The sequence below is a fragment of the Puma concolor genome, chromosome F2, assembly GCF_028749965.1.
Source record: "Puma concolor isolate L17-30 chromosome F2, mPumCon1.1.hap2, whole genome shotgun sequence".
Classification (NCBI taxonomy): domain Eukaryota; kingdom Metazoa; phylum Chordata; class Mammalia; order Carnivora; family Felidae; genus Puma; species Puma concolor.
The window spans coordinates 852,490-875,795 of NC_141684.1; the positions used below are offsets into that span (position 1 = coordinate 852,490).

At 67.7% G+C, this 23,306-nt stretch overlaps 1 protein-coding gene across 19 annotated transcripts in view; it reads left to right on the forward strand.

Moving 5' to 3' along the window:
* Positions 1-17,635, forward strand: part of PLEC (plectin) — a 56,030-nt gene extending 38,395 nt beyond the window's left edge. For 18 of the 19 annotated variants that reach the window (XM_086695033.1, XM_086695035.1, XM_086695034.1 and 15 more), the window contains 16 exons: positions 109-213; positions 321-416; positions 613-738; positions 1,861-2,013; positions 2,108-2,262; positions 2,348-2,474; positions 2,581-2,764; positions 2,842-2,999; positions 3,115-3,293; positions 4,478-4,616; positions 4,729-5,085; positions 5,168-5,251; positions 5,424-5,528; positions 5,630-5,728; positions 6,712-10,092; positions 10,207-17,635. In XM_086695033.1, the coding sequence (XP_086551159.1) occupies positions 109-213; positions 321-416; positions 613-738; positions 1,861-2,013; positions 2,108-2,262; positions 2,348-2,474; positions 2,581-2,764; positions 2,842-2,999; positions 3,115-3,293; positions 4,478-4,616; positions 4,729-5,085; positions 5,168-5,251; positions 5,424-5,528; positions 5,630-5,728; positions 6,712-10,092; positions 10,207-16,425 (11,667 nt within the window). In that variant the 3' untranslated portion in view covers positions 16,426-17,635. The remainder of the gene's footprint in view (positions 1-108; positions 214-320; positions 417-612; positions 739-1,860; positions 2,014-2,107; positions 2,263-2,347; positions 2,475-2,580; positions 2,765-2,841; positions 3,000-3,114; positions 3,294-4,477; positions 4,617-4,728; positions 5,086-5,167; positions 5,252-5,423; positions 5,529-5,629; positions 5,729-6,711; positions 10,093-10,206) is intronic. The other variant, XM_086695049.1, reaches the window with a different exon arrangement.
* Positions 17,636-23,306: the final 5,671 nt, after the last annotated feature.

Sequence of the window (23,306 nt, forward strand, 5' to 3'; positions counted from 1 at the left end):
CCGTGACTGCCCTGCCCCAGTTGGGTCCCAGGATGCCGTCTGGTGTTCCACCGGTGGACCCTGGTGTGGCCCTGACACCATCCCTGAGACCCGCTGTCTGTGTGTCAGGCCCTGATGCGTGAGCTGGAGCTGAAGGAAAAGAAAATCAAGGAGATTCAGAGCACCGGGGACCGGCTGCTGCGGGAGGGGCACCCTGCTCGGCCTACAGTGGAGGTGGGGGCGGGCCGTGGGGACCCCCAGGGCCAGCTGGGGGTGGGGGCCGGCCGTGGGGACCCCAGGGGCCGGCAGGGGGCCTGACCCTGTGCCTGGGCGGGTGCCAGTCCTTCCAGGCCGCCCTGCAGACCCAGTGGAGCTGGATGCTACAGCTGTGCTGTTGTATCGAGGCACACCTGAAGGAGAACACGGCCTATTTCCAGGTGAGAAGCAGGCCCTCCCCCTGCCTCAGTGGCAGCATCCCCACAGAGCCCCAGACCACTACGGGGGACTCCAGGCCCCCGTCCGCGTCCGTTAGCATGCGGTTAACGGGTCACGGCACCGCCCCGCAGAACTTGTGTCAGACACTCAGCAGCCTGTGGCCCCACTGGCCCCGCCTGACCCCTTCTTGTATTCTAGTTCTTCTCGGACGTGCGGGACACTGAGGAGCAGCTACGGAAGCTACAGGAGACGCTGCGCAGGAAGTACACCTGTGACCGCTCCATCACCGTCACGCGTCTGGAGGACCTACTGCAGGATGCCCAGGTGAGTTGACTGCCTCGGCCCCTGCTGGCTCAGGGCTCTCCTGCAGAGAGGTGGGTGCTGAAGCCCCGAGGGACGAGGGCAGGCAGCCGTCAGCAGGGGGGGCAATGGCACAGGCAGGGGCAGGTGGCGGGGGGAGCTGGAGGGGACAGGCTGGCATCTGAGCCGCATGGGTGCTCAGTGAAGGTCTCTAGAGGTGGAGGCATGGTGACGAGAAGGGCAGGGGCGTTGGGGGGGGGAGGATGTGACAGAGGTTGGTCAACGCAGCGGGATGGGGGTTGGGGAACCGGAGGGCTTAGTGGCAGGGTCATGGAGTAGTGGCAGGTGGCTGCCCGAGCCGCTGTGAGGTCCTCCACTGCCTGAGCCCCTGGAGCGCCCAGAGCAGCAGAGGCCTGGCTCAGCCACACTGTGTTGGCGGTCAGCGGACACAGCCCACCAGCATCGTGGGCCCAATGTCTGGGCAGGCCAGGTCTGAAGGGCTGTGTAGGGCGGAGGGGCAGCTGGGCATGGTGCCCATCTGCCCTGGGGTTGGGGAGGGGTGCTGGGCCCCCCTGGGGAGCTTGGTGGGGAGTGACAGATGACAGAGGAGATGGGGAGGCCCTGCTGGCTGGGGACTCGCGTGGCCAGGAGTCGGGGTCAGTGAAGGCTGGGAAATCATCCTGGGACAGACAGGAGTGACACGGGCACTTTCAAGGTGGACTCTGACCGCAGCCCCCGGACAGTCCTTTGTGGGGTTTAGCCCCTTGGAGAGGCTGCATGGGAGGAGGCGGATGACCTACATTGCGAGGGGGAGAGGTCGAGTGCGGCCAGAGTGCAGTGGGGCTGCTCTCCTGGAGGACACGGTGTGGGACCTGGGGGCAGGGGGCACTTACTTCTGGCCAGGAAGGAAGGACGAGCTGTGGGGTCTGTGGGGGGCCAAGCTCTGGGTGGCCACCCTGGCCCTGCCTCCTGCTCTCATGTGCCTAGCCCCATTGTACCCCAGGACCAGCAGCAGGGCACAGAGGTGGGGTACCAGAAGAGCTTGCTCGTTGCCTGGGGCAGGCGTGTGGGTCTTCACGGAACGTCATCTAGGCACGTGGTGTCCGGGCGCTGGACCGTGGTCTCTGAGTGTCCCCTCCCTGGCAGGATGAGAAGGACCAGCTTGGCGAGTACAGGGCACACCTCTCCGGCCTGGCCAAGCGGGCCAAGGCCATCGTGCAGCTGAAGCCCCGAAGCCAAGCCCACCCCGTGCGGGGTCGCGTGCCCCTTCTGGCCGTGTGTGACTACAAGCAGGTGGAGGTGAGGGCCCGGCTGAGCGGACTTGCGCGCTGGGCGGGGCCTGCCGGGGGGTGGGGGGGCCTGGTCACGCTGTGACGGCTCTGGCTCCCCACAGGTGACTGTGCACAAGGGTGATGAGTGCCAGCTGGTGGGTCCCGCTCAGCCGTCCCACTGGAAGGTGCTCAGCAGCTCCGGCAGTGAGGCCGCCGTGCCCTCCGTGTGCTTCCTCGTGCCCCCGCCCAACCAGGAGGCCCAGGAAGCCGTCACCAGGTGGGTGGCCCGGGGCCTGGCAGGTGCGGTGGGCGGCCGCGGGCCCGGGGCCCAGAGGCCTCTGACCGTGCTCCCGACCCACCAGGCTGGACGCCCAGCTCCAGGCTCTAGTGACACTGTGGCACCAGCTGCACGTGGACTTGAAGAGCCTGCTGGCGTGGCAGAACCTCAGCCGTGACGTGCAGCTCATCCGCTCCTGGTCCCTGGTCACGGTAGGACTTCCCCACGGGCCGCGCTCAGGACGGGGGGTGAGGGGTGGCCTCTCCCGGCCCCCCCCCCCCCCCCCCCCCCCCGCTGAGCCCCCAGTGCCGCCCGCAGTTCCGAACTCTGAAGCCAGAGGAGCAGCGGCAGGCCCTGCGCAGCCTGGAGCTTCACTACCAGGCCTTCCTGCGGGACAGTCAGGACGCCGGCGGCTTCGGGCCTGAGGACCGGCTGCAGGCCGAGCGCGAGTACGGCTCCTGCAGCCGCCATTACCAGCAGCTCCTGCAGAGCGCGGAGCAGGGTAGGCGGCGGGCAGGCCCCGGCGGGCGGGTGGTGGGCGGCGGGCCGGGCCGCCGCCTGAGCCCGGTGCATCCCCAGGCGAGCAGGAGGAGTCCCGCTGCCAACGCTGCATCTCGGAGCTCAAGGACATCCGGCTGCAGCTCGAGGCCTGTGAGACGCGCACCGTGCACCGCCTGCGGCTGCCGCTGGACAAAGAACCGGCCCGGGAGTGTGCCCAGCGCATCGCCGAGCAGCAGGCAGGCACCTGCCCGTCCCTGCCCCCCCTCCCCGCCCCCCCCTCCCCGCCCCTCCCTAGGGCTGTGGGTGCGGGGCTCCCAGAGTCAGCTTGTCTCCTGCCCGCTTTCTCCTCAGAAAGCCCAGGCTGAGGTGGAGGGGCTGGGCAAGGGGGTCGCCCGACTCTCCGCCGAGGCCGAGAAGGTCCTGGCCCTGCCCGAGCCGTCACCTGCTGCCCCCACTTTGCGCTCAGAGCTGGAACTGACCCTGGGCAAGCTGGAGCAGGTCCGCAGCCTGTCAGCCATTTACCTAGAGAAGTGAGTGCACCTGTGCGGGGCCGGGGGGGACCCTGTAGCCACGGGAGAGTCCTAAGTGTGCCTGAGTGCTGTGCCCTGGCTGATGGCTAGGGGACAGGGTCAAGGAGGAAAGATCTACTGACGGATCTGGTTAAAGGGGGGTGGGCACAGACCAGGGTGGTGGTTGTGGACGTGCCCTGAAGATGGGACTCCTGGGGACCCAACGTGGGGAGAGGGCTCAGCTGTGCCTCACTGGGGCGTGGGGCTGTGGGACACCAGGGCCTAGGGGCGTGCAGGCGCAGGGAGGAGACCAAGGAGAAGCCGAGCGAGGAAGTCGAGAAATGGGGGTGGCTCATGGCCAGTTAGGTTCAGACAGGGGCTCAGCCAGGGGTGGGGGGGGGGCACTTCTAGTCGGAGGGTGGGGAGGGGAACCGCAGAGGGCAAGCGGGGGATTGGGGGCTGGTGGGTGAGTGGGCTAGATGCCAAGGTCTTTGTGAGGGGCCTGTGTTTCCCTCTTGGTCTCCCCACTCCCCTCCCCATGATCTGTGCTGGCTGCCCCCCAGGGAGATGCAGTCCTTATCAGGCACCTTCCTCCGCTGGCCCCTCGCCACCACCCCCCCCCCCCCCCCAAAGGCACGTCTTTCCTCCTTTGCTGTTCACTTCGGCACACGTGTTCGCAAAGCTCAGGCTCTGTTTTGGGTGTGCGGTCGTCCACCCCCCTCCCTCAGTCTCACGCTGACTGGGCTCAAAGGGCCCGGTGTCTGTAACGTCTTACAATGCCACGAGAGTAAACAACACCTCTCACCGTTGGCTGTTGTTTCACCGTGAAGGCAAATACGGTGTTTCAGAGGAAGGTCCCCGAACTGCACGTCGTATTGCCCCTTACCCAGTCTTGGGGCCGGAAGGCTGAGAGCTTCTCCCAGGCCCCAGGGCAGCAGACTGGGGGGGGGGGGTCTCTTTTGCTTCAAGATGTTGGAGCTTTCTGTCTCCTGGACAGCACAACCTGTCTTCGGGACTCAGTCCACAGCTGAAGTGTCCCTGTGTCCCAGAGGTCTCCAACCACCACCCTCTCCCCGAGGCCCCTGTTCTCTCCGAACTCTGTGACCCCAGGGGTCAGCTGACCACCAGGACTCTGGTTCTACTGCGTCAGATTTGCCATACACCTACACCCGCCAGCCCCGAGCTGAGCTTCGTTCTGCCCGCAGGCTCAAGACCATCAGCCTGGTGATCCGCAGCACGCAGGGGGCCGAGGAGGTGCTCAGGGCACATGAGGAGCAGCTCAAGGAGGCCCAGGCCGTGCCTGCCACCCTCCCAGAGCTTGAGGCCACCAAGGCTGCGCTGAAGGTGCGGCCGCTGGGCCTGGGCCTTGCCCCCGGGGTGGGGGTGGGGGGGGCGGGGGCGGGGGGAGGCGGGGCCCTGGGGCTGAAACCACGCCCACCTCTCTGGCCCCCAACAGAAGCTGCGGGCCCAGGCGGAAGCGCAGCAGCCGGTGTTCGATGCCCTGCGGGACGAGCTGCGGGGGGCGCAGGAGGTGGGCGAGCGGCTGCAGCGGCAGCACGGCGAGCGGGACGTGGAGGTGGAGCGCTGGCGCGAGCGCGTGGCCCCGCTGCTGGAGCGCTGGCAGGCCGTGCTGGCCCAGACGGATGTGAGGCAGCGTGAGCTCGAACAGCTGGGCCGCCAGCTCCGGTACTACCGGGAGAGCGCAGAGCCGCTGGGCGCCTGGCTGCAGGACGCCAAGCAGCGGCAGGAGAAGATCCAGGCTGTGCCGCTGGCCGACAGCCAGGCCGTGCGGGAGCAGCTGCGGCAGGAGAAGGTGGGTGCGGGTCGGGAGTGGCCTGGGGTGGGGCCGGAGCGCGGGGCCCGTGGCCGCTGACCACCCCGCCCCCGCCCGCCAGGCGCTGCTGGAGGAAATCGAGCAGCACGGGGAGAAGGTGGAGGAGTGCCAGGAGCTTGCGAAGCAGTATATCAACGCCATTAAGGTGAGGCTCCCTGGCTTCCTGCGACCCTCACGGAGGCCCGGCACGTCAAGGAAGTCTCGCTGGGTCCTCAGGGGGCACCCTGAACCCAGGCCACACTGGTGAAAGCCTTGGGCGGGTTCAGGGGCAGGGTGAGAGAAAGCGAAGCTAGCAGCTGACCAGCGTGTCCTCACAGGACTATGAGCTCCAGCTGGTCACGTACAAGGCGCAGCTTGAGCCGGTGGCCTCCCCAGCCAAGAAGCCCAAGGTCCAGTCTGGGTCTGAGAGCGTCATCCAGGAGGTAGGGCCAAGGGTGGGGGCCGGTGGGGCCGGGTGGGCTGCATGGGCCCTGTGGCTCATGGCAGGGCTGACTCTGGCTGCATCCTTCCTCCTGCTCCCCAGTACGTAGACCTGCGGACTAGGTACAGCGAGCTGACCACGCTCACGAGCCAGTACATCAAGTTCATCAGTGAGACCCTGCGGCGCATGGAGGAGGAGGAGGTATGGCCTGCTGGGGGTGGGGGTGCCGTCTTCCCACCCGCCCCGCCCAGATGCTGCCCCTGGGAACCTGTATAAGACCACGTGGCACAGCTCCCTCCCGCCCTCCTGCCTGGGGCCACCAGCACCCTCTCCTTGCAGCACGGCCTGCCCCCAGGCTCCCTGCACCCGTGGCCTGCCCCACCTTGGCCTGGCGCTGCACTGCTCTCCCCGTGGTGGCTGGCGCCTCCTCTTTCTCCTCTGTTGGCACGTGCCCCCGACCAGGCGTCCTACCGGCGCTCATGTGTGTGTTCCTCCTTGGGATTCCACGTGGCCTCTGCACTTGGCCACTTGCTCCGGAAGAGCTGGGGAGTGTCAGATCACCGGGGCTAGGGAGGGGGGGTTCTGGCGTGTCTCGGTGGGCCAGGGTGGCTACCTGTCCTGTTCCTCCTGCTTCCTGGGTAGACTCGCCATCTGGCTTGCAAGGCCCTCAGATCTGCTCTGCTGTTTCACACTGGCCGTTGTATCCTGTTCCACCCCGCTGGGCGGCAGGAACGGGCCCAGGTCCAGAGAGAGGGACCCTGCAGCCAGAGCCAGGCGGGCAGGTGTTCGGCGGGGCTCAGGCAGGGCTGTATGGTGGGTGCGGCTCGCACGCCCTGCGAACTTCCTGCTTTGCTCTCTCTCTCTCTCTCTCTCTCTCTCCCCCCCTGTCCATCTGTCTCCATCGCCTGTCTGCGGGAAGAGGGGAGGACGCCTGGGCCTCCTTCCCCAGGCTGGTGAGCACGGTGGGGCCAGGCTGCGCTCGCTGCCTTGAGTGCCCTGGGCGGGTGCACGCTGTCTCCCTCCGCCGGGCTGTGACCTCTGTCTTCCCTCGACCCCCCCCCCCCAACCCCCGCACCGCGCTGTCGGAGTGAACTGTGGTGGTGCCGTGTCATGTGAGTGCCTGGCGGCCCACTCTGTGCTCACCGCTCTCTCTGGTTCTCTCCCTCTCTCTGCCGCGGCCACAGAGGCTGGCTGAGCAGCAGCGGGCAGAGGAGCGGGAGCGGCTAGCCGAGGTGGAGGCCGCGCTGGAGAAGCAACGGCAGCTGGCCGAGGCGCACGCCCAGGCGAAGGCGCAGGCAGAGCAGGAGGCCCAGGAGCTGCAGCGGCGCATGCAGGAGGAGGTGGCGCGGCGGGAAGAGGCGGCGGTGGACGCGCAGCAGCAGAAGCGAAGCATCCAGGAAGAGCTGCAGCACTTGCGGCAGAGCTCGGAAGCGGAGATCCAGGCTAAGGCCCGGCAGGCGGAAGCCGCGGAACGCAGCCGGCTGCGCATCGAGGAGGAGATTCGCGTGGTGCGCCTGCAGCTGGAGGCGACCGAGCGCCAGCGGGGTGGGGCCGAGGGCGAGCTGCAGGCGCTGCGCACACGCGCGGAGGAGGCCGAGGCACAGAAGCGACAGGCGCAGGAGGAGGCGGAGCGCTTGCGGCGGCAGGTGCAGGACGAGAGCCAGCGCAAGCGGCAGGCGGAGGCGGAGCTGGCCCTGCGCGTGAAGGCGGAGGCCGAGGCGGCTCGAGAAAAGCAGCGGGCCCTGCAGGCGCTCGAGGAACTGCGGCTCCAGGCCGAGGAGGCGGAGCGGCGCCTGCGGCAGGCCGAAGCCGAGCGGGCCCGCCAGGTGCAGGTGGCCCTGGAGACGGCGCAGCGCAGCGCGGAGGCGGAGCTGCAGAGCAAGCGCGCCTCCTTCGCGGAGAAGACGGCGCAGCTGGAGCGCACGCTGCAGGAAGAGCACGTGGCTGTCGCGCAGCTGCGGGAGGAGGCCGAGCGGCGGGCGCAGCAGCAGGCAGAGGCCGAGCGGGCCCGCGAGGAGGCGGAGCAGGAGCTGGAGCGCTGGCGGCTGAAAGCCAATGAGGCGCTGCGGCTGCGGCTGCAGGCGGAGGAGGTGGCCCAGCAGAAGAGCCTGGCGCAGGCGGAGGCGGAGAAGCAGAAGGAGGAGGCCGAGCGCGAGGCTCGGCGCCGCGGCAAGGCAGAAGAGCAGGCCGTGCGGCAGCGGGAGCTGGCCGAGCAGGAGCTGGAGAAGCAGCGGCAGCTGGCGGAGGGCACTGCCCAGCAGCGCCTGGTGGCGGAACAGGAGCTGATCCGGCTGCGGGCTGAGACGGAGCAGGGGGAGCAGCAGCGGCAGCTGCTGGAAGAGGAGCTGGCCCGGTTGCAGCGGGAAGCCGGGGCGGCCACCCAGAAGCGCCAGGAGCTGGAGGCGGAGCTGGCCAAGGTGCGGGCCGAGATGGAGGTGCTGCTGGCCAGCAAGGCGCGGGCCGAGGAGGAGTCCCGTTCCACCAGCGAGAAGTCGAAGCAGAGGCTGGAGGCCGAGGCCAGCCGCTTCCGGGAGCTGGCGGAGGAGGCCGCCCGCCTGCGTGCCCTGGCCGAGGAGGCCAAGCGGCAACGGCAGCTGGCAGAGGAGGATGCGGCGCAGCAGCGAGCGGAGGCGGAGAGGGTGCTCGCCGAGAAGCTGGCCGCCATCGGCGAGGCCACGCGGCTTAAGACCGAGGCGGAGATTGCGCTCAAGGAGAAGGAGGCGGAGAACGAGCGCCTGCGGCGGCTGGCAGAGGACGAAGCCTTCCAGCGGCGGCGGCTGGAGGAGCAGGCCGCCCAGCACAAGGCGGATATCGAAGAGCGGCTGGCGCAGCTGCGCAAGGCGTCGGAGAGCGAGCTGGAGCGGCAGAAGGGGCTGGTGGAGGACACACTGCGGCAGCGGCGGCAGGTGGAGGAGGAGATCCTGGCGCTCAAGGCGAGCTTTGAAAAGGCGGCCGCCGGCAAGGCGGAGCTGGAGCTGGAGCTGGGGCGCATCCGCAGCAGTGCCGAGGACACGCTGCGCAGCAAGGAGCAGGCGGAGCAGGAGGCCACGCGGCAGCGGCAGCTGGCGGCCGAGGAGGAACAGCGGCGCCGCGAGGCGGAAGAGCGTGTGCAGAAGAGCCTCGCGGCGGAGGAGGAGGCTGCGCGGCAGCGCAAGTCCGCCCTGGAGGAGGTGGAGCGGCTCAAGGCCAAAGTGGAGGAGGCGCGGCGCCTGCGCGAGCGCGCGGAGCAGGAGTCGGCCCGGCAGCTGCAGCTGGCGCAGGAGGCCGCGCAGAAGCGGCTGCAGGCGGAGGAGAAGGCGCACGCTTTTGCGGTGCAGCAGAAGGAGCAGGAGCTGCAGCAGACGCTCCAGCAAGAGCAGAGCGTGCTGGAGCGGCTGCGGGGCGAGGCGGAGGCGGCGCGGCGGGCGGCCGAGGACGCGGAGGAGGCGCGGGAGCGGGCCGAGCGGGAGGCGGCGCAGTCCCGGCGGCAGGTGGAGGAGGCCGAGCGGCTGAAGCAGTTGGCCGAGGAGCAGGCGCAGGCGCGCGCGCAGGCGCAGGCCGCCGCGGAGAAGCTGCGCAAGGAGGCGGAGCAGGAGGCGGCGCGGCGGGCGCAGGCGGAGCAGGCCGCCCTGCGGCAGAAGCAGGTGGCCGACGCCGAGATGGAGAAGCACAAGAAGTTCGCCGAGCAGACTCTGCGGCAGAAGGCGCAGGTGGAGCAGGAGCTGACCGCGCTGCGGCTGCAGCTGGAGGAGACGGACCACCAGAAAAGCATCCTGGACGAGGAGCTGCAGCGGCTGAAGGCGGAGGTGACGGAGGCCGCCCGCCAGCGCAGCCAGGTGGAGGAGGAGCTCTTCTCCGTGCGCGTGCAGATGGAGGAGCTCGGCAAGCTGAAGGCGCGCATCGAGGCGGAGAACCGCGCGCTCATCCTGCGTGACAAGGACAACACGCAGCGCTTCCTGCAGGAGGAGGCTGAGAAAATGAAGCAGGTGGCGGAGGAGGCCGCCCGGCTGAGCGTGGCGGCCCAGGAGGCGGCCCGGCTGCGGCAGCTGGCGGAGGAGGACCTGGCGCAGCAGCGCGCCCTGGCCGAGAAGATGCTCAAGGAGAAGATGCAGGCGGTGCAGGAGGCCACCCGCCTCAAGGCCGAGGCCGAGCTGCTGCAGCGGCAGAAGGAGCTGGCGCAGGAGCAGGCCCGGCAGCTGCAGGAGGACAAGGAGCAGATGGCCCAGCAGCTGGCCGAGGAGACGCAGGGCTTCCAGCGGACCCTGGAGGCGGAACGGCAGCGGCAGCTGGAGATGAGCGCCGAGGCCGAGCGCCTGAAGCTGCGCGTGGCCGAGATGAGCCGGGCCCAGGCCCGCGCCGAGGAGGATGCCCAGCGCTTCCGCAGGCAGGCCGAGGACATCGGGGAGAAGCTGCACCGCACCGAGCTCGCCACACAGGAGAAGGTGACGCTGGTGCAGACGCTGGAGATCCAGCGGCAGCAGAGTGACCGCGACGCCGAGCGCCTGCGGGCCGCCATCGCAGAGCTGGAGCGCGAGAAGGAGAAGCTCAAGGAGGAGGCCAGGCTGCTACAGCTGAAGTCCGAGGAGGTACCGGCCCCGCCCCACGGGCGCACGTGGGCGGGCCCCGGGTGGGGGCCTGCTCTGCGGCCGGCTCCCCGGCCTCCCTGACTGTGCCCTCCCCTCCCCCCCCCCCCCTTGCAGATGCAGGCGGTGCAGCAGGAGCAGCTGGTGCAGGAGACGCGGGCCCTCCAGCAGAGCTTCCTGTCGGAGAAGGACAGCCTGCTGCAGCGGGAGCACTTCATCGAGCAGGAGAAGGCCAAGCTGGAGCAGCTCTTCCAGGACGAGGTGGCCAAGGCACAGAAGCTACGGGAGGAGCAGCAGCGGCAGCAGCGGCAGATGGAGGAGGAGAGGCAGCGGCTGGTGGCCAGCATGGAGGAGGCCCGGCAGCGCCAGCATGAGGCCGAGGAGGGCGTGCGGCGCAAGCAGGAGGAGCTGCAGCTGCTGGAACGGCAGCGGCAGCAGCAGGAGAAGCTGCTGGAGGAGGAGAACCAGCGGCTGCGCGAGCGGCTGCAGCGCCTGGAGGAGGAGCACCGGGCCGCGCTGGCGCACTCGGAGGAGGTTGCCGCCTCGCAGGCCGCGGCTGCCAAAGCCCTGCCAAACGGCCGGGTCACCCACGACGGCCCGGCGGCCGAGGTGGAGCCCGACCACGCCTTCGACGGCCTTCGGCGGAAGGTGCCGGCCCAGTGGCTGCAGGAGGTCGGCGTCCTGAGCGCCGAGGAGCTGCAGCGGCTGGCCCAGGGCCGCACAACCGTGGCCGAGCTCGCTCAGCGGGATGACGTGCGCGGCTACCTGCACGGCCGCAGTGGCATTGCCGGGCTGCTGCTGACGCCCAGCAACGAGAAGCTGAGTGTGTACGCGGCCCTACGGAGGCAGCTGCTGAGCCCGGGCACGGCTCTCATCCTGCTGGAGGCCCAGGCTGCCTCGGGCTTCCTCCTGGACCCTGTGCGGAACCGACGGCTGACCGTCAACGAGGCCGTGAAGGAGGGCGTCGTGGGCCCAGAGCTGCACCACAAGCTGCTGTCGGCCGAGCGCGCCGTCACCGGCTACAAGGATCCCTACACCGGGGAGCAGATCTCTCTCTTCCAGGCCATGAAGAAGGACCTCATCGTGCGGGAGCACGGCATCCGCCTGCTGGAGGCCCAGATCGCCACGGGCGGCATCATCGACCCGGTGCGCAGCCACCGCCTGCCGGTGGACGTGGCCTACCGGCGCGGCTACTTCGACGAGGAGATGAACCGCGTCCTGGCGGACCCGAGCGACGACACCAAGGGCTTCTTCGACCCCAACACGCACGAGAACCTCACCTACCTGCAGCTGCTGGAGCGCTGCGTGGAGGACCCCGAGACGGGCCTGCGCCTGCTGCCCCTCACGGATCAGGCTGCCAAGGGTAGGGAGCTGGTCTACACTGACTCGGAGGCCCGGGACGTGTTCGAGAAAGCCACCGTGTCCGCACCATTTGGCAAGTTCCGGGGCAAGACGGTGACCATCTGGGAGCTCATCAACTCAGAGTACTTCACGGCAGAGCAGCGGCGGGACCTGGTGCGGCAGTTCCGCACGGGCAAGGTCACCGTGGAGAAGATTATCAAGATCGTCATCACGGTGGTCGAGGAGCACGAGCAGAAAGGGCAGCTTTGCTTCGAGGGCCTGCGCGCCCTGGTCCCTGCCGCCGAGCTGTTCGAGAGCGGGGTCATCGACCGCGATCTCTACCGCCAGCTGCAGCAGGGCGAGCGTTCGGTGCGAGAGGTGGCCGAGGTGGATGCCGTGCGGCGGGCCCTGCGGGGCAGCAACGTCATTGCTGGTGTGTGGCTGGAGGAGGCGGGACAGAGGCTGAGCGTCTACGAGGCCCTGAAGAAGGACCTACTGCAGCCAGAGGCGGCGGTGGCCCTCCTGGAGGCCCAGGCCGGCACCGGGCACATCATCGACCCCGCCACGAGCGCCCGGCTCACCGTGGACGAGGCGGTGCGGGCCGGCCTGGTGGGACCTGAGCTGCACGAGAAGCTGCTGTCGGCTGAGAAGGCCGTGACCGGCTACAAGGACCCCTACTCAGGGCAGAGCGTCTCCCTGTTCCAGGCCCTGAAGAAGGGCCTCATCCCCAGGGAGCAGGGCTGGCGCCTGCTGGATGCCCAGTTGTCCACAGGTGGCATCGTGGACCCGAGCAAGAGCCACCGTGTGCCCGTAGACGTTGCCTGTGCCCGGGGCTACCTGGACGAGGAGACCAGCCGAGCCCTGTCGGCGCCCAAGGATGAAGCCAAGACCTACTGCGACCCCGGCACACAGGAGCCGGTCACTTATGGCCAGCTGCAGCGACAGTGCCGGCCCGACCCGCTGACGGGGCTGAGCCTGCTGCCGCTCTCGGAGAAGGAGGCCCGGGCCCGGCGGGAGGGACTCTGCTCCGAGCTGCAGGCTCGCGAGACCTTTCAGAAGACTGCCGTTGAGGTCCCCGTGGGCAGCTTTAAGGGCAAGACGGTGACTGTGTGGGAGCTCCTCAGCTCCGAGTACTTCACGGCGGAGCAGAGACAGGAGCTGGTGCGGCAGTTCCGCACGGGCACCGTCACCGTGGAGAAGATCATCAAGATCGTCATCACCATCGTGGAGGAGGTGGAGACCGTGCGCCAGGAAAGGCTGTCTTTCAGCGGCCTCCGCGCCCCGGTGCCGGCCAGTGAGCTCGTGGCTGCCGGCGTCCTCAGCAGGGCCCAGTTTGAGCAGCTCAAGGACGGCAAGACGTCTGTGAAGGACCTGTCAGAGGTGGACTCTGTGCGGACGCTTCTCCGGGGTAGCGGCTGCCTGGCCGGCATCTACCTGGAGGACTCCAAGGAGAAGGTGACCATCTATGAGGCCATGCGGCGGGGCCTGCTCAGGCCCAGCACGGCCACTCTGCTGCTCGAGGCCCAAGCGGCCACCGGCTTTCTGGTGGACCCTGTGAGGAATCAGCGCTTGTACGTCCACGAGGCCGTGAAGGCGGGCGTCGTGGGCCCCGAGCTGCACGAGAAGCTGCTGTCTGCCGAGAAGGCCGTCACCGGCTACACGGACCCCTACTCCGGCGACACCATCTCCCTCTTCCAGGCCATGAAAAAGGGCCTGGTCCTTAGGGAGCACGGCATCCGCCTGCTGGAGGCCCAGATCGCCACGGGCGGCATCATCGACCCGGTGCACAGCCATCGCCTGCCCGTGGACGTGGCCTACAAGCGCGGCTACTTTGACGAGGAGATGAACCGCATCCTGGCGGACCCGAGCGACGACACCAAGGGCTTCTTCGACCCCAACACGCACGAGAACCTCACCTACCTGCAGCTGCTGGAGCGCTGCGTGGAGGACCCCGAGACGGGCCTGCGCCTGCTGCCCCTGAAAGGAGCTGAGAAGACGGAGGTGGTGGAGAGCACGCAGGTGTACACGGAGGAGGAGACCCGCAGGGCGTTCGAGGAGACGCAGATCGACATCCCTGGCGGCGGCGACCGCGGCGGCTCCACCATGTCCCTGTGGGAGGTGATGCAGTCGGACCTGATCCCAGAAGAGCAGCGAGCCCGGCTCATGGCGGACTTCCGGGCCGGCCGGGTGACCAAGGAGCGTATGATCATCATCATCATCGAGATTATCGAGAAAACCGAGATCGTGCGCCAGCAGAACCTGGCTTCCTACGACTACATCCGCCGCCGCCTCACGGCCGAGGACCTCTACGAGGCCCGGATCATCTCCCGCGAGACCTACGGCCTCCTCCGGGAGGGCGCCAAGAGCCTCCGAGAGGTGCTGGAGGCGGAGTCGGTCTCACGCTACCTGTACGGCACGGGCTGCGTGGCTGGCGTCTACCTGCCGGGCTCCCGGCAGACGCTCACCATCTACCAGGCGCTGAAGAAGGGGTTGCTGAGTGCCGAGGTGGCCCGGTTTCTGCTGGAGGCACAGGCGGCCACGGGCTTCCTCCTGGATCCCGTGAAGGGCGAGCGGCTGACCGTGGACGAAGCCGTGCGGAAGGGCTTGGTAGGCCCCGAACTGCACGACCGGCTGCTCTCGGCCGAGCGGGCCGTGACCGGCTACCGGGACCCCTACACGGAGCAGACGATCTCGCTCTTCCAGGCCATGAAGAAGGACCTGATCCCTGCCGAGGAGGCCCTGCGGCTGCTGGACGCCCAGCTGGCCACGGGCGGCATCGTGGACCCGCGCCTGGGCTTCCACCTCCCCTTGGAGGTGGCCTACCAGCGCGGCTACCTCAACAAGGACACGCACGACCAGCTGTCGGAGCCCAGCGAGGTGCGCAGCTACCCGGATCCCTCCACGGACGAGCGCCTCAGCTACACGCAGCTGCTCAGGAGGTGCCGTCGCCACGAGACCAGCGGCCAGCTGCTCCTGCCGCTTTCGGACGCCCGCAAGCTGACCTTCCGCGGCCTGCGCAAGCAGATCACGGTGGAGGAGCTGGTGCGCTCGCAGGTCATGGACGAGGCCACGGCGCTGCAGCTGCGGGAGGGCCTGACCTCCGTGGAGGAGGTCTCCAAGAACCTGCAGAAGTTCCTCGAGGGCACCAGCTGCATCGCCGGTGTCTTCGTCGATGCCACCAAGGAGCGGCTGTCCGTGTATCAGGCCATGAAGAAGGGCATCATCCGCCCCGGCACGGCCTTCGAGCTCCTGGAGGCGCAGGCGGCCACCGGCTACGTCATCGACCCCATCAAGGGGCTCAAGCTGACTGTGGAGGAGGCCGTGCGCATGGGCATCGTGGGCCCCGAGTTCAAGGACAAGCTGCTGTCGGCCGAGCGCGCCGTCACCGGCTACAAGGACCCGTACTCGGGGAAGCTCATCTCTCTCTTCCAGGCCATGAAGAAAGGCCTCATCCTGAAGGACCACGGCATCCGCCTGCTGGAGGCCCAGATCGCCACGGGCGGCATCATCGACCCCGAGGAGAGCCACCGGCTGCCCGTGGACGTGGCCTACAAGCGCGGCCTCTTTGACGAGGAGATGAACGAGATCCTGACCGACCCCTCGGACGACACCAAGGGCTTCTTCGACCCCAACACAGAGGAGAACCTCACGTACCTGCAGCTCATGGAGCGCTGCGTCACGGACCCCCAGACGGGCCTGCGCCTGCTGCCCCTGAAGGAGAAGAAACGGGAGCGGAAGACGTCCTCCAAGTCCTCGGTGCGCAAGCGGCGTGTCGTGATCGTGGACCCCGAGACGGGCAAGGAGATGTCCGTGTACGAGGCCTACCGCAAGGGCCTCATCGACCACCAGACGTACCTGGAGCTGTCCGAGCAGGAGTGCGAGTGGGAGGAGATCACCATCTCCTCTTCCGACGGCGTGGTCAAGTCCATGATCATCGACCGCCGCTCAGGCCGCCAGTACGACATCGACGAGGCCATCTCCAGGAGCCTCATCGACCGCTCGGCGCTGGACCAGTACCGCGCCGGCACGCTCTCCATCACCGAGTTCGCCGACATGCTCTCGGGCAACGCTGGTGGCTTCCGCTCCCGCTCTTCTTCCGTGGGGTCCTCCTCCTCCTACCCCATCAGCCCCGCCGCCTCCAGGACCCAGGCGGCCTCCTGGTCAGACCCCGCCGAGGAGACCGGCCCCGTGGCCGGCATCCTGGACACGGAGACGCTGGAGAAGGTGTCCATCACGGAGGCCATGCACCGCAACCTGGTGGACAACATCACCGGGCAGCGGCTGCTGGAGGCCCAGGCCTGCACGGGGGGCATCATCGACCCCAGCACCGGGGAGCGCTTCCCCGTCACCGACGCCGTCAACAAGGGCCTGGTGGATAAGATCATGGTGGACCGCATCAACCTGGCCCAGAAAGCCTTCTGTGGCTTCGAGGACCCGCGCACCAAGACCAAGATGTCGGCCGCTCAGGCCCTGAAGAAGGGCTGGCTCTACTACGAGGCAGGCCAGCGCTTCCTGGAGGTGCAGTACCTGACGGGGGGCCTGATCGAGCCCGACGCGCCGGGCCGTGTGCCCCTCGACGAGGCCCTGCAGCGTGGCATGGTGGACGCCCGAACCGCCCAGAAGCTGCGAGACGTCGGCGCGTATTCCAAGTACCTCACCTGCCCCAAGACCAAGCTCAAGATCTCGTACAAGGACGCGTTGGACCGCAGCATGGTGGAGGAGGGCACGGGGCTCCGGCTGCTGGAGGCCGCCGCCCAGTCCAGCAAGGGCTACTACAGCCCCTACAGCGTCAGCGGCTCCGGCTCCGCGGCCGGCTCGCGCTCCGGCTCGCGCACCGGTTCCCGGGCTGGCTCCCGCCGCGGCAGCTTTGACGCCACGGGTTCCGGCTTCTCCATGACCTTCTCCTCCTCCTCCTACTCTTCCTCGGGCTACGGCCGCCGCTACGCCTCAGGGCCCGCGTCCTCCCTGGGGGGCCCCGAGTCCGCGGCGGCCTGACCCGCTGCCTGCACCCCTGCCCTCCCGCTCTGCATGTGGCCAGGTTCCCTGCCCAGGCGTTGGGGTCTTTAACGTTTCAAAGGTGTCTTCCTCCCAAGCGGTGCCTAAAGTCTAACCAAAAAGAGCAGACTAATATATTAATGATGTATCTGCTGTCCAGACAGCCTGCGTCCCAGGGAGGCGGTCAGGGAGGGAGCTGGTGCAGACCCGCTCACCAGCTCATCCCCCAGGCCTCCCTGCTCCTGTCTACCTGCCACTCACCACAGCCAGGTGCCTTGGAGGGTCCCGGGCCCGGCCCCAAGCCCGGCCCTCCTAGCCCTCCCGTCTCTCTAGAGGGTATCGTCTGGGCGAGGTTCCCCCCCACCCCCCCCCCGCCCCGCCGCCCCAGCCCTGCTCGCTGGGCTCACTGACACCCAACCACTGATCCTAGCTGCCCGGGGGAGCGGGGTCGGCCCCGTCGCTAGCAGGGCCCTCAGAACCAGCTTCTCTTCCTGTTTCCAGGACTGATTTCCTTGCTCGGTGGGCCTTGCTGGGGAGGGAGGGGGTCCGGGGTTAGTCATCTCTTTTCTAGCCTGCCCGTGGGAAGATGAGGGTCCAGTCTACAGAACCAGCTGGCCCAGGCCAAGCCTCTCCCGTGCCCGGCCCGCGCCTGGCCCCTGCCCAGCTGCAGGCGCCGTCCCTAGCCCCTAGCCCCTGACACTGTCCCGAGACCCCAGGCGTCCGGCTTCAGCCTTCCAGCCTCAGTCCCTTAGTAAGTGCCTTCAGTGTCCTCCCTCCACCCCAGGCCCCGAGGACCCAGACCTGGGGTGGGAGACAGACCCTCCCGGTGACAGACTCCCCACCGGCCCAGCTCCCGGGCGTGCCAGCCCCGGGGCCAGGCTGGGTATGGCCGGGGCTTCTGCAGGACTCTGCTCCCCCGTGGGTCCCCCCTGGGTGCTTCCTGCCTGTCTGTCCACGACAGCCTCACCTCCTTGTCAGGCCCGGGCACAGGCAGCCCAGCCCAGTTCCCTCCCCTCTTGTTCCATCCAGCCCCTGGCCTCGGTGGCTTCCACCCCTGCCTCCACTCTCTGATGAAGCTTTGCATGTTCCACTAACCCAGGCAGGCGGCGGGTGGAGGCGCCAGGCTTCGGCTGCCTCCGTGAGGGCAGAACACTAACCCGACCACGGGTGAGCCTGCAGCGCTCACCCCAATAAAAGCAATTCCAACCTTCCTGTGGGTCCTGCGTTGTTTTCTCATCCCCGGGTCGGGTGTGTGCTGGGGGCCGGGTGGATCAACGCTGCAGCCCCAGGCTCTGAGCTTGGCCGGGCATCTGGGCCAAGGGCAGGGGAGCAGGGCCTCCGTGACTGGCCTGAGGCCTGTGTTTCCAGTACCGAGCGGAGGGCAGGGCGGAGGCTTGCTCGCGTACGGTCCTCAGCCCCTGCCGCTCGTCCCGCTGATGGCCTGTCACTCTGCCGGGCCCACACACCCCGTTCGCAGGCGGCGCTGCTGAGGGGGGTCCGTGCTCTCCCGTCAGCCAACGTCGCCCGTGCCCCTCACGGCCCATCCTTCGGAGGGAGCCCGGGTAAGCTGGTTCGGTCAGCAAAGGTTAACGCCGCAGGGAAGGCCGTGGTCGCGAGCCTCGGCGGCTGGACGGTGAGCGAGGCATCAGGGTCTGTGCTGCGGTCCTCCCGCCCCCGTCGCCCCAAGTCCACACACCGCTCCTTACATCGGGCTTGTCCAGCCTCCCGGGTTCTCTCTGGGGAAACTCACGAGAGGAGGCTGCGTGGGGCCGGCCGCAGCCCTGCCGAGCCACTCGCCCTGAGGCCACGACGGAGGCCCACCTGCCTGCTCTGCCCAGGGTGGGGGCGGCTGACCGAGAGCCTCGTCTTTGGGGCCTGAATCCTGGCCATCGTGTCCTTATCGGGCTCCGCTCCTTTGCCCGCTGCCGCATACGGCAGAAATAACCAGGATCCCCACCGGGATGGGATCCGGAACAAGGAGTCTCCGTGGCCAGGTGGCGGGGTCTTCCTCCTGGGGACCGGGACTGGCGGCTCCTCACCCTAAGGTGGCAGGCTCGCTCCCGGTGGGTCTCTGGAGTATGGTGGGCTGGCCACTGCTTCTACTCCTTGTTCCCAGACTCCTGTCTCCACCCGCGGGGCCCACGGACTCCGGGTAAGGCCCGCGTCCTGGGGGATGGCGCCCCAGTTCCGCCAGGCCGGCAGCCTCTGCCGGGCATGCCGTCCCCTGCGGCCCCGGGCCCTGCCGCGCACCCTTGCCATAAGGGGGCCCGAGCGCCGTGGCAATGTCCCGCCGGGGTCCACCCCGCAGGCCTGAGCGTGGCACCTGGAACGTGAGTCGGAAGCGACGGATCCCCCACTGGCCGGCCGGCTCTGGGGTCTCTGCCGCCGGGCTGACGTGCAGCGTCACACGGCACACGGGAGAGCGGCGGGGCTGGCCGGGGAGGGGAGCTGCGTCGTCGGCCCGTGCCGGGCCCATCTCCACATCTGGGCATCGGGTCGCGGGCCTGTGTGAGCCCCGGTGGCCGGTGAGCACCTGCCAAGCTGTCCTGTCCACCGGGGGCTCGGTGGGCGCCAGCATGCGGCACGAGACCACGCTCCTTGCCCCCAGCGCCTCCTTTTCGCGACCCCCGCCCCCGTCCTGGGCCCCTCAGGCCCCGAGCAGCCAGCCACGCCATCCTGCCGCCGGCCCCGTGCCCCTCCCCCACCCCCCGCCACCGTGAGGGGGTCTGTCCGTCCCAACGTGCCACGCCGGCCGTCGCGAACCAGGACCGGGCTTTGTCCTCCGTCATCTCGCCGGTGGGAGCCTCCGTAAGGCCAACAAGCCGACCGAGGTCACGTTCCTGGTGTGTCAGCTGGTATCTCAAATTCACAGAGGCCGACCGGGTGTAGGGCTTTTTCCTTAGAGGCAAGAAAGGGGAGGCTCAGACTTTGTCCATTGCCTTGGAGAGGGCGTCCCAGCATGCCCCAGACTCCTTGGAGAGGACGTCCCAGCATGCCCCAGGCTCCTTGGAGAGGACATCCCAGCATGCCCCAGGCTCCTTGGAGAGGACATCCCAGCATGCCCCAGGCTCCTTGGAGAGGACGCCCCAGCATGCCCCAGGCTCCTTGGAGAGGACATCCCAGCATGCCCCAGGCTCCTTGGAGAGGACGTCCCAGCATGCCCCAGGCTCCTTGGAGAGGACATCCCAGCATGCCCCAGGCTCCTTGGAGAGGACGCCCCAGCATGCCCCAGGCTCCTTGGAGAGGATGTCCCAGCATGCCCCAGGCTCCTTGGAGAGGGTGTCCCAGCATGCCTGAGGAGAGGATGTCCCAGCATGCCCCAGGCTCCTTGGAGAGAATGTCCCAGCATGCCTCAGGCTCTTTGGAGAGGATGTCCCAGCATGCCCCATACTTCTTGGAGATGGTATCCCAGAATGCCCAAGGAGAGGGTGTCCCAGCATGCCCCGGACTCCTTGGAGAGGACGTCCCAGCATGACCTAGGCTCCTTAGGGTATCCCAACATGCCTAAGGAGAGGATGTCCCAACATGCCCCAGGCTCCTTGGAGAGGGCGTCCCAGCATGCCTCAGGCTCTTTGGAGAGGATGTCCCAGCATGCCCCATACTTCTTGGAGATGGTATCCCAGAATGCCCCAGGAGAGGGTGTCCCAGCATGCCCCAGACTCTTTGGAGAGCATGTCCCAGCATGCCCTAGACTCCTTGGAGAGGATGTCCCAGCATGCCTGAGGAGAGGATGTCCCAGCATGCCTGAGGAGAGGATGTCCCAGCATGCCCCAGGCTCCTTGGAGAGGATGTCCCAGCATGCCCCAGGCTCCTTGGAGAGGATGTCCCAGCATGCCCTAGGCTCCTTACAGTATCCCAACGTGCCTGAGGAGAGGGTGTCCCAGCATGCCCCAGATTCCTTAGAGTGTCCCAACATGCCCAAGGAAAGGGTGTCCCAGCATGCCCCAGACTCCTTGCAATAGAATGTCCCAGTGTGTCCCAGACTCTAGAGATGAACTCCCAGTGTGCCCCAGGCTCCTTGGAGAGGACGTCCCAGCATGCCCCAGATTCCTTGGAGAGAATGTCTTAGCATACCCCAGGAGAGGATGTCCCTGCACGCACCCAGACATGCATCAGACACTCCTGGGTGCACGTGTCTTACCAGGGCATTCAGAATACTTGCCACTTCCTGCTTATTGGGCCTGCGGAGGTTATCAGCGAGCGGACGGTTGTGTTTTTCTGGGCATTGGTCAGTCTACACTGGGACAGAGCCACAAAGTTGACGTGGTCCAGAGCAAAGCGCACATATTGTTCATCTCACACGGGCATCTCAAACTGTCGGCAGGGCCGGTCCTCCTGAGCCTTCTCCCTGGCGTGTGGGGGGCGTCCCCTCCCCGTGTCTTCACGTGGTCTCCCTCCCAGTGCCCGTCTGCGCCCCTGGTCACCCCTTCTTGTGGGGACACCAGTCAGCCTGGATCGGGGGCCCCAGGGCCCTCCTTTACCTCAGTCACCCCCACCAAGGCCCGCCTCCGAGTACAGTCACCCTGCGGCCCTGGGGGTGGGACTCAGCAGGTGGCTCTGGGGACACGGTTCAGCCCAGCACGTGACCGTGCGTCGCGCCCTTCCCTGCTCCGTCTGCTCCCGCTCCCTGTGCACCAGCTGCGCTGCGAAGCCACCGGGGCTGGGAACACCCACCCGGCAGCCCGCAGAGTGAGTCCTGTGGCCCGCCGGCCAGTGGGCACTCTACCCGTGGAGTGTGCCTCCTGCGACCACACCTGGCACCACGTCTCTGGTCGCTTCCCCAGAAGCAGAGCCTGTGACGGTGACTCACGTGCGTCTGGAAGCCTGCTGTCGGGAGAGGGTGTGACGGCAGCCGGGGAAGCGGTGCGCTCAGCTCGAGTCGGGCCATAGTCTGATACCCAGGGGTGCCCAGGAGTCCGGATTTCGCCAGAGAGGTGCCTTCTCCAGCGACAGGGGTCTGAGCCGCTACCCCCACACCAGCCGTTGGCCGCGGGCTGCCCTCGGGGAGGGGCGGGTGGTCCCGGGCATCTCTGCGCCGGCAGCTTGGCCAGCCCGGGGCGGCCCTCCGGCTCAGGGGGCTTGTGCGAGTCTGCAGCCCTGGAGGGGGGCACGCCGGCCCCCAGAGGGGGGTTGAGCGGCTCGCCGACGGCATCTGCTGTAACAGTGACGGTTTTGCAGCAGCAGCAGCGTGAAAGACCCAGATACCCCGAAAGACCCTCCCGCCACAGATTTCCTGGGCAAAATCCAACACGTGCCTGCTCGGGTACCGGGGTCACGACCCAGCAAAGGAAACCCGCGGCGGCCGCCGCCGCGCACCTGAGCCATTTGCTGGCCCAACGCCTCGGGCTCGGACGGGTCCGCGGCGCAGGAAACGAGGATGTGGACCTGCCTGAGCAGAGGCTCTGTGTGAGATCTGGGTCCTCAGGGGGCCACGCGAAGTGGAAACGTAGGCCAGAGAAGTCCTGCGCACCGGCGGACGGCGCCAGAAAGGAAACCCACCGACTCTGCCTGGACCCTGCAGGAAAACTTTCCGCTGGGCATTTAGAGTTCAGGTCTCCCCCGGCACACTTGGGGGAACCGCACGCAGAGAAACGAAGTCAACGTGGTCCCAGATGGGTTACGAGCTGGTACCTGGCACGAGCCGACATAATCTTCTCTGGAGGTCTCGTCCCCCAGGGCCTCACAGGACGCCCAGGGGAAAAGCCCAGGCCTTCAGACGTGATCTCACAATTCAAACTTTAGAGAACGAGGGGCACCCGGGTGGCTCAGTCGGTTAAGCGTCCAACTCTTGGTTTGGGCTCAGGTCGTGATCTCGCAGTTGGTGAGTTCAAGCCCCACATCGGGCTGGGCCGGAAGCGCTGAGCCTGCTTGGAATCTCTTGCCTCTCTCTCTGCCCCTCCCTGGCTTGCTCTCTCTCTCTCTCTCTCTCCAAACAAATAAATAAATAAACATTAAAAAAATTTAGAGAATGAAAACAGTGCGCCTGCCGGATGGAGTCCTGACAGGAGACGGGGTGAGAAGAGCTTAACAAAGGGATCCTTTATAAAGATGTGGGCAGGGGAGGCGGGAGGCGGGCCCGGGGGTGGGGGGGACGGAAGGGGAGCCCCTCTGACCCGCCAGCCAGGCTTGCAGCTGCTGCCTCAGGCTGAAAACCCCCAAGCCACTTTCCGTAGACCGAGCGTATCCTTTCCCTGTTTCCCAGAGTGTTTTTCCTGCTGGTTATTTGCCTGGTTCTATCAAGTCCCCAGGTGACGCTATGACAAATTCATGGTCAAAACAGCTGACCCCCGTCAGGGAACGTGCAGTCGCCTGGAAGTTCTGGAAGCCCAGTGATCCTCACACAGGCGGCCGGCGGGCACGGCCTGGTCGGGCAGGCAGTCAGGCTGTCCCACGCCACTGGGCTCCGGGAGCAGGTAACTCTCCCCCGTGCTAGGGACGGTGGAGGCGGGCCCGGACAGGGCCCAGAGCCCCCGGGACATCTGGGTGTCACGGTGGAGGGAACGAGGCAGTGCGGCGCCCCCTGGCCTGAAGCGGAGCCCATCAGTCATGGGGGGAGGCCCTGTGGGGACCGTGTGCACTGACAGCGCAGGGCCTGGCGTGGAGGGGGGAGGCCCGCGGGCGGGGGCGGCTCCACACGCCCTGAGCCCACGGGGTCCGGCTGAGCGTCTCCCCGGGCAGCTCCAGCACACGTGGGTGGGGCCTCGGTGGCAGCACTGGTGTGCCCTACTTGTGCACAGGCGGGAAGGACCCAGGTGTCCTCTCCCCTAAACTCTCCCCCCTTCCCGTTCGCCCTCCGGGGTCCGGGGATGGCACCGTGCCCACGCTCAGCATGACTGAGCCGTCCTCGTTTGCTGGGGCCTCAGCGGATTCCGGCTGACCCC